We start from the raw sequence: 14680 nt of genomic DNA, 5'->3' as shown, positions 1-14680 counted from the left end.
ACCTTAGGATAACTCGGTCCTTGATTATTTGTTTCTTACCTGGTACATACCTGGAGGACTTCTCCAATTAAAATCAAGAGGGCCCCATGCAAGGGCTTGACATCCCCCCATTCCTGACCATACTTAAAAGCCCACCAATCTGGTTATGCAATTATATACTAATCAAACTACCATCTGAGTGAGATCTAAGACCAATTGTTAGAGCTGGCTGAGGATGGTAGGGCTTATAGTGACCCAGAAAATGTGTATTTATTACTTGAAAACTTCTCTTAATTACCCATTGTTTTATTCCCAGAAAGCAAGTGTCAATTTGGGGCCATAGTGGTGAGTACCCGTTTCATGTGCGAAAAAATACGTGTTGTGATAGCCCCAATCCACGTATAATTTACACGAGTTTCATTCTGTCACTGACGAACAATTCTTCCTTTCTTGAAATAGTGGCATGGCAAAGCTAAGTGGGGAAGCAACTACGAAGCCCCTTATAGCTTGAATGGGACTTGACAAGCTGCTTCACATATAGAATAGAATGCAAGCAAGGATGGTTGTAGATCAGCTTACTCTTCGTCTAGTTGTGGTAGGGAAGGAGGGTGCTCTCCGATCAGCTCAACCTAGAAGCATTAGCTAGTAGAAGCTAGCGTCTGAAGTTTTAGGATCGACTCTAGCCACATGTGGGTGGATGTGTCTCTTAGGAGTACAGTTGACCTTTCAGTACCCAATAGTGGGCGTTGCAGGATAGACTACCATAAAAAAAAAACTAAGGCTAGAATGGGAAATTGCCCCGCTAAAACCTGATATCAGATCTTCCCAATAAAGGAGCAGTTCTTGAATGGGATTCCCAATGGTACCAATACTGAAAAAACCGATTAGGTAACGAAAGTAACTGGAACCACTGGTACGTTTCAAAGGGAGTATATTGCATGTTCTTGTATTCAAGTTTTGTTACTGTAAATTTATTTGTTAATAACACTAAAGCTATATCAAGGCTTGTGTATTTGCTCATCATTAATTCTCTGTTGTTATTTTGATAGGTTTACATGTGATCTTAGCGAGTATGAAAAAGTAAAACTATGAAATTCATCATCATTTTGTATTCTAATTTGCTGTCTAGTTTAAGTTCCATCTTAAATCTCATGACAATGAAAAGAATTACAACATTAATAATGCTATCGTCTGATAGAAAATAAATACGGAACGATTCATGAAGATCGATAAGCATGCACGACAAACACTACAAAATAAAACATTTCAGGCATACCTGAACCCATGGTTGAAGAATAAGAACTCCTCAATGTCTTCTTGTATGCTCCTCGTACAATACGATCAATGTTGGGCTGGTCTACCCTCTTTCCCTTTTGCTTTTGATCGTTAGCATCACTTAATGGGTCAGTGATAACTATATATAGGGGTGAGGGTAGTGACCAACCTTGCAATAAAATTAGGGTTTTCTCCCCATTAAGGAAACAATACCTTAGGTCTACACATAGTAATAAATATTTCATACCATTAAGGTGTGTTAATAGAATCCAATATCTCCATAGAGATCACTTACCAATAATATTGGATTCTTTCTACTTACTCCATCTTTAGTCAACACCACTAAATCGGTTTTGAAAACAAATCTTTGACTATGCTAGCCCACCTAATAGGAAATCTTACAATCGTTTGGAACCACTGAAGTTGTTCTCCCCATTCTATAATGCTTAGAACTGTTTAGGAATTGGTACCGTTTCATCCTGTTACTAATTGGGATAGGTAGGATAGGTACCTGGATTGAAAGCTTCTTGACGGAAAACCCACTCCCAGTAAGAAATCAAAAATTCCAATAATGCTACAACTGACCACAGCTTTGAGAATGGTGATGTTCAGTTGTAGGCTGAGGCAACTGTGTAGGCAGAGGATGGACAATTGGCACGGAAGAAAAATGAATTTAGAAAGTATTTTTGTTTCATCAGAGAACTCCACAACGAAGCAGGATAATGGGAGAAGCTCCCAACCCTTTTTTGTCAACAGGGCATAGTTCATTTCATTTGATTTTTTGATATTGAGTCCTCTCCCATCTTCTTTAGTTTGCATATGGTACACCAAGCAATAGTGGGAATCTTCCTATAGTTTCCATTGGACGAAAAGAATTCTCTGCTGATGGAATCGAGCAACTTGTGAATTGAGGATGGGATCTTGAATCAGGACATAACATATTGAGGCATGGCTGACAGGGATGATTGAATACATACTAATTTACCCGCAGGCCTTAAAAGAATTGGGTTTTCCAATGCTGTAATTTTCTTGATACTCTATTGATCGTATTAGAATAATGGATTTTGAGAGCTTACCACTGATGAAGGGAATACCCAAGTGCTTGTCGAGCTCTGAAAAAACTCTCTCAGCTACCTCTAGACATCGGAATCGACGTTGAGGCTAAATTGAGCTCTAGATTTTGATATGTTGATGGTTTGACTTGAGAACTTGCAATAAGGCTGTGTTTGGGAATCAAGAAAAGAAAAGAGTATAAAAGAAAAAAATTGTACTTTTTTCTTTGTTTAAGAACTTCCCTTTGTGCTTGGTATGTCTTAATCCAATGATCCAAGAGAAGATTCAGTTTTCGAATTTCAAATGAAGTTTTCTTTTGCTCAAAAAAAAAAAAAAAAATCTTACCATAAACACAGAAAACATGAGAAAATACAAAAACTTTTCTTTTCTTCCCTTCTAATGGTAATCAAACATATATACTTTCTTTTATTTTCTCACTACTTCTTTTCTTTTCTCGATTCTTTTTTCTTTTCTTTTCCTGAGGCTATGTTTGGTAGCCAAGAGAAGAAAAGAAAAGAGAAAATAATCTAGAAAAGAAAAGAGAAGAGAAGAGAAGAGAAAAAATAGTGAGAAAATAAAAGGAGTATGTATGTTTGGTTACCAAGAGAAGAAAAGAAAATAAGAGAAAAAAATTGAATTTTAAGAGAGAGATAGACACATAGGAAATCATTGTGTAATCATTCATTTTTTGTCTTATTATGTTTTCATATTTTCTCATGTTTTCTTATGTTTTTGGCAAGAAAATCTTTGAAGGAGCAAAAGAAAATTTTGCAATTCCCAAGGGGAATTTTGAATTTGAAAAGGGAAATCTTCTCATGGGTGAAGACATACCAAGTGCAAAGAAAAATTCTTAAACCAAGGAAAAAGTAGAAAAATTGTACTTTTTTCTTTTCTTTTTTTTTTCTTCTCTTGGCTACCAAACACAGCTTAAAGGAAAATAAAAGAAAAAAGAATCTAGAAAAGAAAAGAAAAGAAATGGGGACAAAATAAAAAAAAGTATGTTTGTTTGGTTATCGTTAGAAGAAGAGAAAAGAAAGTCTTTGTATTTTCTTATGTTTTCTCATGTTTTTGGCAATTTTTTTTTTTTTTTTTTTTTTTGAAGGAAAAGAAAACTTCACAATTCCCAAGAGGAATTTTGAATTTTAAAAACTAAACCTTCTCTTGGCTGAGGACATACCAAGCTCAAAGAGAAATTTAACTTTTGTACTTTTTTCTGTCCTTTCCTTTTCTTCTCTTGGCTACCAAACATAGCCTAGGTCTCCCATACCCTATTGAGTCCCCCTAACCCTGTGCACTGAAGATGCTCCCACACACCCTCCCATTGGCCAACCGCACCACAAGGTCAAGGAAAACTTCTTCCATATATAATTAGCAGATATTGTTACGAGATGATACCTTGGAGAATTTATACCGGTAAAGCAAGTAAAAAATTAAACCAAAAGTAGTACCCAAATTGGATCAAAGTTGCAATAAGACTATGTTTGGAAGACAAGAGAAGAAAATAAAAGAAATCCAATAAGCACAAGGCCTGGAGGCCTTAACACAAGGGCATTCAGACAAATCCAAGGCCCTTCAACAGTAGACCAGGCAACTTCTAATGTGGAGGGGGGACTATCTTGCTTTTCCCAAGAAAATTTACCTAGTTAAGAAAAAGGAAAATAAAAGTCCGAATTTGGTTACAACATTTAAATACAGAAATACAGCAAAGACACACATATTAAACATATAGGGATAACATACACAAAATCCAATAGTTTGGTATTTAAACTCCCACATTTCAGCCACCAATAGATATGATTAGACATCCTTAACATTCTCAACAGATGCTAACTGATTGTTTGAAGAAAAGAAAAAAAAAAGAGAAGCCAATAAAGAACAATACATTTCACAAGAACAAAATATTGAATGCATAAGAGTTGCACTACGGTGTCAGTCCCAGTTGCCTAAAGAAATCAACAGACTATATAATTGGTTACAGGACACCTTAAGCTTCTCCCCATCCATCAACTAAAGCAAGTTATGTTGCTGGTTTTTTTGTCTTGATCCAATCTCCACATTCTGTCAAATGAAAAAATTACCATGTCATTAGTTATTCCATTTCACCTATGAGGCTCATATAATAAAATGATGATTATATTTCACCTCATACATCATAGGTTCTTCACATATTGATCAAGAGACGCATTGAATAACTCGCATCTAAAATCAGAAATAAAAGACGAAATCAGTCAGCAGTCTATATTTTGCAACTGAAGCTTGCAATCCAAAAGGAAGAAAAAAAATTCTAAGAAGAATTATAGTTGTAACTACAAAGACTTCGAAAAGAAAACAAAAAAAAAAGTACTTCCACGTGTCACAACACCCACATATATAATTAGCATCGGCCTAATCCCAAAAAGAAAATAAAGCAAGGAAATATTAAATTTGGTCACAAGCCAGCAAAGACATCTATATATCAATTCTACAGCTGAACTGACAAGGTTCCCCCACCAATCCAAATAACATTATTTGTATTATTACATATGTAGCAACCAGAGAGAGAGAGAGTTATTTCTGCAGATTAAGGATAGCCAGCTGAAAAGGAGAAAAAGCAAGCTATAATAGGCACCAAAGACAGAAGAGTCCTGATTACTCTACATCTGAGCATGAAACTATTGGGTTATGCAACAACCAAATGTACAATAAGAAACAAAAACGTAAGAACAGTTGAATCTACTTGCAAAGAAATCATTATTTTTGCTTGCAGGAGGAAAAATATAAAGAGAGAGAAAAAAAGAAGAAAGAAGATAATAGAATAGGTGCTTCCAAGTCAGGACCAGCAACTGGATGGGTTCAGCATAATGGTATTAAGCCCTTCCCTCTTGCCTGAAATTTTTTTCTAATTATTTAAAAATAATTGCTCATCTAATAATTAGCTTCAAATGGTGTGTCAGATTTTCTTCATTTTCTTTGTTCCGGTTTATTATTAGTGTTCAAAATAAATTGAATACATGAATTTTTATGAAATTTTACCAGGCTGAGTGACATAGCAACCATTGAGTGATTGGATTAACATATAGATTAGGAAACCCAAAAGTAGAGCTGTTGGTTCAATATTGGCCCCATAGAGAAGGCTACATATGTAAGGAGTGAGGGATACTAATGCAATATGAAAATCCAGATTATAAATCTCAGATGTAAGCAGGCCCAATGATATCACAGATTTGAGATAAAGGAAGCAATCAGGAAAAAAATAAGATTGATGGAATTTTTTTTTTTTTTTTGGGGGGGGGTGAGGGTGTGGAGATTGATCTTCTTGGGAGGAAGAAGTGAGAAGAAGAGAAGGGAAGAAATCAAGTATGGCATACCAATCCCATATGCACTGCTCAACAACACCAAAACTCTTAAAAAAAATTCGTTCTTCACTCAAATCATCTCTAACTTATGAGGATGTATTACATATAAAAAGACCTTCTAAAATTCCTAAATTGTTCCATAAAAGAGCTCCTAATCACACTAATACAGTCAATAAATTTATAAACTTAAAATAGAATTCTATCTAAATAATTATCTGAATCTAACCCAAATACTTAACAACTAATCCAGTGTACTAACTTTATTCCTGTTTTATGGACTTATCAATTAGGCTCATTACAATGAAACCCAAAAAAAATAAAAGGTACAACCTATAATATAACTATTCAAAGGTCAATTTTAGCCCACTAGACTGCCGCAAGCACCTTTTGTGCCTCCCAAGCTTGTGCATAGGCTTCTAAAAGAGATTGAAGTCTAATACAACTGCATCAATTCCCCCTCGGTTATAATTTTATTTTACTATTATTATTATTTTTTTGAGTTCTGTAGAATGGGAGGATTTTTCCTACGCATAATCAACATCCACCATCCTATATCTAGTGAAGCCGACATTTAGACCACGATCCAACAGTTCAACCAAAAGGGAACCGTTGTTGAAGTTGTAATGTGGAAGCACAAATTCGACTGGTTCAATCAAAAGATCAACCAATTTATGCTTCTCCATGGGTGATCCGTCAATAATAACTGGAACCACTACGTCTTCATTGTCGATGGTTCGTTGTCTTGTTTTTCCACCAATTATTCAACGATCAAGGTCAATTTATTGAAGGAAGATCCCATATGATTACTTGTAATCAACCATTATTACTTAAATCATTGTCGCTGAGTTTCTTTGCCATTCACTTCAAGTGTGTGCAAGTCCTCTTGCACGAGTTGAAGTTGATGGTGGGCAGCAAATAAGAGGGTAGGATCCATGACATTAACGGTCAGGTTTGGCTTTGATACCCATTAATGCAATCTGTAAATCCATATTATGAATCTCAGATGCAAGCAGGTCCAATGATCAAATCTGTGATCATCTGAGATAAAGGGAGCGACTGCTTTTTTAAGGTAAGAAATTAGATTGACAGAGAGGGAAAAGAGATGAGTCATGAGATTGATATCAAGTATGAGATACCAATCCTGTAAGCATTACTCAATGGAACCAAATAATGTAGAAGCTAGTTCAAAAGAGAACCAACTCTACAGTAGGATCGATATTCCAGTAGCTGATAGAATCTCCAAGAAACTTGCTGTACAGAAATTCAGATTTGATGTTGTCGCAGGAAACTAATAACAGAAATTAAAGATGAAGGGGGATAGGTTGGGTCAAGTAGGTCACTCTTCCCAAAAGCATCTCACCCAAGTTGTCTCTCACAGCACTGCATCTCACAGTTTTCCAGCACAAAGCTTTCTTTTATCTTTTCATTCAATCGTGGGCTGTAGATTGTAGATCAGCCTTCTTCCTTTAGTTATAAACTTTAGATTGATTATAAAATTGGGTCCTTGCTTGCAAGGAAAGGAAAGGAAAGGAATCCTTTTATAATTAGATATTATCCTACTTGGAAACTAATTATAAATCAAATCAAATCCCTCCCTTTTACAAAGATAGAAACCCAATAAATTAGAATTCCTACTTTCTAAAAGTAAAAACTAAAATAAGAAACTAGCTAGATAATATCTTCCCAACTATTACAAGGAAATATAAAAATGGAAACTACATCAATCAAAGATTTCCTAAAATCATGCAGCTTAAACTCCTCCATGCAAGCTGTCCATGGGGCCCACGAATCAAAAGGGGCCCTTCTTCTAATCTTCTCCATGCAAGCTCTACTTGGGTTGAATCACTAAAGAACTAAGCCACACCAGACCAGGCTGCCTCCCACAGCAGTCACATCCCACAACCAATTTGGACATCTTTTAGCAAAAACATGTTTCCATTTTTTACCATTTAAAGCACGTCCATACAGGAAAAAACAGCAAACTTCAAGCACTCCCGTTCTAAACACGTTTAAAACATGTTCCCGTTTTTATGGAGTTTTGTAAGACTCGATTTTTGAACATAATGTCTACTTAATTGACCATATATCTCTCTCCTGATCTCGGATCGACCTGATTCTTTCACCAACTTGAAGCTAACGCAATGGACTATATTTCTCATGATATTACCTTCAACTCAAATTCAATTCACGGACCGCGAAATTGAGCTATAAACTGACGTATTTGCTGAAAAATATTTCTAAAGTAATGACTCCTAACTCTAACTGAACATATATCACTTCGAGAGTATGTTGACTTTGTTGACAACAATGAACAACACCATAACCTAGTCACATTGCTCAATAAGACTTTGGGCATGTGTGGTGTATGAATTTAGAATTGGTGTTGGATGATATTCAATGATATGTCTTAAAAATTATAATGAGACATATAATGCATAGGCATTAATGTTAGATATTGTAGTTGTTTTGAACACTAGATGCAGAAATTCATATAATAATTCCTTAATTTATATGAATATACTACCATTTTTCTAGTCTCGCTTGTTTGATATCTATACGTTTAAAACATGTACCGTCCGTTTTTCGATTTTTACCGTTCTCTGTTTTTTTGACTGTCATTCGGAAAAAAATTCTGTTTAAAACCCTTACTGTCCGTTTCCATTTTTTTGTCGTTCCCATTTTTGCTAACTATGGTCTGGAGTCTGGACTGGTTTTGGGGCCTTGTTCCTGCAATCTATATCACCAAAACTCTTAAAAAAAATCATTCTTTACTCAAATCATTTGTAATTGATGGGGTGTATTACATATATAAAGACCACCTAAAATTCCTAAATTGACTCATAAAAGGACTCCTAATCACTCTAAAACACACAATAAAGTTAATAAATTCAAAACAAAACACTGACTAACTACCAAGTATCCTGATCTAACACAAATACTTGAATACTAATCCAATGAACTAACTTTATCCACACTTTACGGGCTTATAAATTAAGCCAATTATAATGAAACCCAAAAAAATAAAAGGCCCAACCTATAATAAAACTATCAAAAGGTCAATTTCAGCCCATTTGACTACCACCAACACCTTCTGGGCCTGCCAAGTTTGTGCATAGGCTTCCATACAGGATTAGAGTCTAATGCCATTGCATCAGTTAATTATTTGATAATATAAAGATTGGGAACAAAAATGTGATTTGATTAGTAAAGTCTTAAAAAGGAGTGGGGTCCATCATTAAAATAGTATGGTCTTTTTTAATTATTAGTATTTAGTACAGCTTATATTTGACAAATCTTAGTAAGAGTTCTATTTCCATTAGGCTTCCATTCTCTTATTTCATTGTCTTGATATATAGCTGTAACCCTGTATGCATGAACAGTTATTTGAGAAATAAAATCTTTTACTTTTGTGAAGTGTTTGTGTGCCCCTATCTATACTTTTCCTATTGATTCTCTTTCTTCTTCTCTGTCCAGTTTCTTTTCACTTAATCAATCTTCTCAATTAGTGCAAGCTGCAGCAGGCTATCTTGCTGCAGCTATCTTCAATACATAACAGGTCATATTTTACAGTTCTTCCTTCTCATTTCTCCATTCTATTCTTCTTCATATACTCTATTTTCTTGTTGCTTCTTCGCTTACTTGTCATCTCTGGAACTCTATTTCTTTTCTCCAATTTTCACTTTATGCTGTTTTAAGCTGAGATTCTCTACATATCAGAATCTGTTCTTATAATTCAGTTTAAACCCTCAATTCCCATCACAACCCCTATTTTAGCCTCATCCCACACATGAACCTGTTGGAATGAATTGCAGATCAGGGAAATCTACTGTGTCACAGCCAAGGTTCGAAATTTCCCTGAAATAACCGAGATATTTCGGTTTTGCAATAAACCAAAATGAAATGACTTGAAATTTATATGCAAAATTTACTGATATTCCCAAAATTTCACCAAAATATTTTGGTTTCAGCAGAGGGAAAATGAATGTGAAATCCGAAATTTCGAACCTTGTCACAGCCACAGGCTTATTGATTAATAAGGTCTACTAAACCTCAATTCTATGCATATTACTATTCTACTTTCAGATTTAATTGTTAATTATGTTTCCATATTATTACCCTCTTCAGTCCAGTCTTCCCCCTATTGTATACTAACTATAATCTGGGCCCTATTTCAGAAGCTGCACCTCGATTGTCAACTAGAATTAGGGTTATTATGACTGCATCACTTGATTTTTTTTAAAAATATCTCACATGTGGCATCCGTCTTCCCCAAACCCATGCATGTGTTTACATTTCCTCAAGATCTCCTATTGCAGTTCAAATTTAAAATGCTCCCATTATTCACTTAGGATATTAGTAAAAAGTACCTAATTGGAGTTGCTGGAGTATAGAGTGGATTCTTAGTAACATATTCCACATACAAGTTGTAGATGTACTTCAACGATTCCCGCAGATCACCAGTCTTGGGGTGAGTAACCAATATTATCTGCAATGTGGAGATCAAGCAACAAATGAAATTGATTGTTTGTGTTTCACTTGTTTCATTTTTAATAAAAACCAAGTAAACGAGCCAATAAAACATGCTTTAACACTATGCATACAGAGTGTCTAAGGATTCCCATAGTCTGGAACAATTAACAACCGCAAAGTTCATTTCAGAAATCACAGCCAAGCCCGAGAAATTTTGACTCTATTGCAATACAGAAAACAAATTTGTTTAGGGACTTATGTGATTCTCTTCTTCCAGCTTGGTTGTCCTACGATAAAAAGGCCAAAGCCAAAAGCGCCATCCCAAAACCCGTAATGAGATCATACATTGATTCTTACAAAGAATGTCTTCTCCAAAACAGAGTCTTGTTCTTACAACTCCTTGCTTAGCCTACACATCAGCAACTTCATCGGCACTCCTTGGTTTCTAACAGAAGGAAACATTCAAATAGGCCACCAGCTCCTTAGTAGGCCTAAAGAGCATCCACTGAATCTCTCATCCATTTGATAACATAAGTTGCATCACTTCCCACCATGGCATGACTCCGATTCTTAGATATGAGAAGTAGCAAACCTTCCTTCAGGTCGACTATCTCTCCACTGGGGTTCCTAGGAGGTCATCACATCTAATCCAGAGACCCAGCACATCTACGGAAGCTGCTATTAGTGTCTTGCAGCATCCTAAAGAGAGTACTCATTTGGCCAATGAGCTGGCAATAGTAGGCGGGTAAGGGATGAGAGATCTATTGACCCCTTTCCATTGTTCAGCTGTCATTCCGCCATCTGTCTTTTGAGGACTTTCCAAGTTTTATCTGTTGGTTCATGGTCTCCATTGTTGTTCATTTTTCTGGTTTTCCCATTATGCACTAAATACACCATTGGTCCTATAGTGCAAATTCATTACTCTTTTTAACGAATTTTCAGGACCTCCAGTAAAAAATCTATAAAAAGGAGCGAGGGAATGCACTTTCTGTCACCTTAAAACCACTTTCAACTTAGGGTGGAGTGGAAAAGCTATATCCAGGTCCATGTCTTCATGTGCAATATGGAGGGTCCATCAACTCTTTGAGTTCGATTACTTGTTTTAGTGGCAATAAGATCATAACTATATGGAAAAAATATAAATTAAACAAAATAAATGAATAGAAAACTAAGATCTAAGTGTCAAAGATAACATCCACAATTACATTAGCCCCTGCGTATTCCAAGAGCACATGTTCTTTAAGGTCAAGGTTCTGCTGCTGAAAGGACTGCATTTGTCCACATCATACCATCCACAGAGCAATGGTTTCAATAATAATTTCAGAGCCTAAACTACTGATGATTTTATAGGAAAGATAGTGCCATCAACATGTTGAAAAATGGCTAAAAGTCAAGCAACATTTTAATGTTTTGGGAAGAAGGGGGACAAGAGGGAGTCCCAACCTATTATCTCAAGCTCCCCAGGAGGACTCATACTGCCTCCCACTAGTGCACTTCCACATGTTACAAGTGAAAGAGATAAAATCAAATTGAACAAGGATATCGGAAGTGGAATGAGTTTGGTGACTATGTACTAGTGAGAAAATTCCTTCTTACTTGTCAGAATGACAACACATACAATTTACCATTTCCTACATGGAAACAGCTTGGAACAACTATATCACTAAGTTGAGAATGATGATGATGCCCACTTGATTATTCCCATTTACTCAGCTGAAGGAAGGACTATCATGACATTAATCCCATAAATAAGGATCCAATTTCCAAATTCTGACCAGGGCTCTATATAATTTTAAATGTTTAATGCTCTTTCAACTCCCAACAGTCACAGACAGATGATCCAATTAATAAAAGTTCCACATGCTATATGATGCATGGTATCAAGATAAACTCAATAAAAAGCACATGAAAGGAGATCTGAACTAACCTTTATCCCAGAGGGACTCTCCATAAAACTTAGTTTGTATGTGTTTGAACGGAAGCTATGAAAAGAACAACCTTGTCCTGGTAACTGAGGCACCCCAAGATTCCCTTTCTCAACACTGTTCAAAGCAAGAATGAACTATAAAAGCACTAGTATATCACAATGCATGTATTGAAAAAGGATGACAACTGTACTTGATCACAAAATACAAGAAAAGGCACCAAAACATACAAGAAAACCTTCCAAAAAAAAAAAACCACCACAATGTGATCATCATCATAAAAAGAATCACAATGGCACAATGGGTATATTGATCCTCTAAATTCAGTACCCACCTCAGATCATAGGGTTACGCTAATGTGGCCCCCCTTAGCATATTACAACAGGTCATGTTGTAGGCAGCAACATGACATATTAAAAAGAAAGAAAAGAGACAAGACATTCATGAGGTGCAATACATGTTTTAAGTTTGGAAGAACAATTTGGGGAAATACAGACCCAATCAAGGGAAGGGAAGCTCATTCTGGTACCAGGTGTAATGCCTTGCTAAAGGAGAGAGAGTGTTGTCTACAGTTGGGTGGAGTTACTTCAAGGAGGAGGTGCAACTAAGGGTAAATGTAGATGTCAACATGGATCTCTCTCCATGGATGCTAAGACGTTAAGTTGGTTACTGTTACAGTACCCCCTCCCCTCACCCCCTCCTTTTTTCCTCTCACTCATCTTTTCTTCTCTTGCAGACATTGGCCCCTTCAAATCGCATGATACTCCAGTGTTTTTTAAGTCTTGAATATACTCTTCCTATCCCTATTGAAAAGTAGAAGATAATTAAATAGAAGAATCAAATCAAAACTCAAATATATGGTACCGGCATCTCCAATGGTGCTCTAGTAATCAAGTATTCAGGAAAATGGCCATCCTAAGAGACAGTTTAATATTCAATAAAACTGACAGCAGAATTTCAATACAAATGATGAACCAGTGCTGACCAATTAACTCGGTGTAGTTTCATAAAATTGAGATCAAAACTAAAACAAATGGTTGTTTTATTCAAGGTGGGTCACTGACAGATGGTTCCTTGTACAATTCTACACAATAATAAATCAGGCGAACATTGCATAAATCTATTTGTGAAGTTAACAAGACATGCCAACTTCAAGCAATTAATTAGAATAGTGAAATTACATTTGAGATTTTGTTTCACAGCCTTCTCAATTGAAGAGAGAGAAGAAGAAGAAGTATTACCTAGTGGGGTCCATCTTAGCGGTGAAAGATTTGAGGGAAAATAGGAGACCAAACATGAGCTTGTGGTCCTGGTTAGCGTTTAGGGTCCTCAGGGGGCGGTTCCATTCCCTATAGAGCAAACACACCCCATTCCTGTTGAAAATGTACATCATATTAGCATTGTTTCCTGATCCAGTAGGTGCTGGCGGTGATGGGCTGATCTCTGATCCTCCAAAAAATTGCATTCTTCCTCACTAACTGGTAAACCAATCAAGATTTGCAAAAGTCAGTGAATACTAAGATTTAAGGGGGTGGTGGGGGGAATCTGGCTTAGACTACAATAAAGCAAAAAGGATACAGTAACAAATTGATCATTGTAGAATGAAATGATTTCCCCCCTCATTTTAAGATCATAATAAAAAAAAAAAAATACAACGAAACCCCGTAAGATGACATGGTATGAGTTTCACCTTAAATGGAGTCCGAGAATGAGAATGAATTTTGCAGAGGATTCTGTAAATGAATACTCAATTATTATCCGATGCCTAATTAAGATCTATAAAACTACGTTCACAGTAACTATGAATTTTTGAATAACAATGATTCCTACTCCATTTGTGGTACAACCGATACATGTTGGGCCCTGCCTCTGCAACGTCAAAATGTCACAGTTGTTTCCAATTCCATTGTGGTACCAATGTCTCTCTGATTCCATTGGCAACGTCCAGAGAGATAAAAAACAGAAATACAGAGCTTGTACTCTAGGATTCGAATTTATGCATACAAGAGAGAGAGAGAGAGAGAGAGAGAGAGAGAGAGAGGAACTCACTCCGACACTTCTTCTGCTGTCAACCTTCGATCGCTGTTGAATTAAAATCCCAATCGAATCTGAGAGGCGACGTGAGGGATGGGAAAAGATTGCTGCAACTTAGGGTTTCACACAGCTGGGACGAGGTTTTCTGCAGCTTGGAAGTGGGAAGGAAGAAGAACAGAACTCCCAAATAGAAAAGAAATCCCAGTCTTGGAACCCAGGTTTTCAAAAGTGGAGCCGGTGATCGACCGATTCAAATGGGCTCGGAATCGGCCCCAAGAGTCCTAAAATGGGTAATTTGATCTGAAAACCCAACGATTCAGGGAAATCTTCAGCCCGGGGGGGGGGGAGAATATTTTTTATTCGGAACAATGGAAATCAGAATCGGTCCTGGTGTCAAATGCCCGATTCATACAGTTTTGGAACCCTGGTTGGAGTGTGCAATCGTCCATCTGATCTGAATTAAAAACCCACCGATTTAAGGGAATCTTGATAAGAATATTCTGATTTGGATCACTGGAAGATGAGATAGGTCCTGGCTGACTCGGAAACAAATCAGTGGATTTTTCATCTGATATCGCAGAATTTTGAAACTATTGTTGGAGATAGAGA

At 36.4% G+C, this 14680-nt stretch overlaps 1 protein-coding gene across 3 annotated transcripts; it reads right to left on the bottom strand.

Annotated features, from left to right (window-relative positions):
* Positions 1 to 4005: 4005 nt before the first annotated feature.
* LOC122057443 (trafficking protein particle complex subunit 1-like) lies at positions 4006 to 14309 on the bottom strand. Of its 3 annotated transcripts, none has more exons than XM_042619552.1 (6): positions 14087 to 14302; positions 13279 to 13515; positions 12040 to 12154; positions 10010 to 10128; positions 4450 to 4506; positions 4006 to 4365 (listed from the first exon to the last, which is right to left on the bottom strand). In XM_042619552.1, exons 2-5 carry the CDS (start codon positions 13500 to 13502, stop codon positions 4458 to 4460), a joined length of 507 nt encoding a protein of 168 aa, XP_042475486.1. In that variant the 5' UTR covers positions 13503 to 13515; positions 14087 to 14302; the 3' UTR covers positions 4006 to 4365; positions 4450 to 4457. The 3 variants fall into 3 exon arrangements, with proteins under 3 accessions (XP_042475486.1, XP_042475485.1, XP_042475484.1); XM_042619551.1 differs by having other exon boundaries at positions 4457 to 4506; XM_042619550.1 differs by lacking the exon at positions 4450 to 4506 and having other exon boundaries at positions 14087 to 14309.
* Positions 14310 to 14680: the final 371 nt, after the last annotated feature.

The sequence above is a fragment of the Macadamia integrifolia genome, chromosome 12 (genome assembly GCF_013358625.1).
Source record: "Macadamia integrifolia cultivar HAES 741 chromosome 12, SCU_Mint_v3, whole genome shotgun sequence".
Classification (NCBI taxonomy): Eukaryota; Viridiplantae; Streptophyta; class Magnoliopsida; order Proteales; family Proteaceae; genus Macadamia; species Macadamia integrifolia.
This window is presented reverse-complemented; position numbering and strand designations above follow the sequence as displayed.

Bases quoted from the DNA above. Each gene is read 5' to 3' on its own strand.
- LOC122057443 (XM_042619550.1), bottom strand. From the start codon at position 13,502: ATGCAATTTTTTGGAGGATCAGAGATCAGCCCATCACCGCCAGCACCT. The intron at 12,155-13,278 runs GTAATACTTCTT...TGCTTTGAACAG, and splicing joins GCTAAGATGGACCCCACTAG to TGTTGAGAAAGGGAATCTTG. The intron at 4,366-10,009 runs GTACTTTTTACT...TTCATTTGACAG, and splicing joins ACTCCAGCAACTCCAATTAG to AATGTGGAGATTGGATCAAG.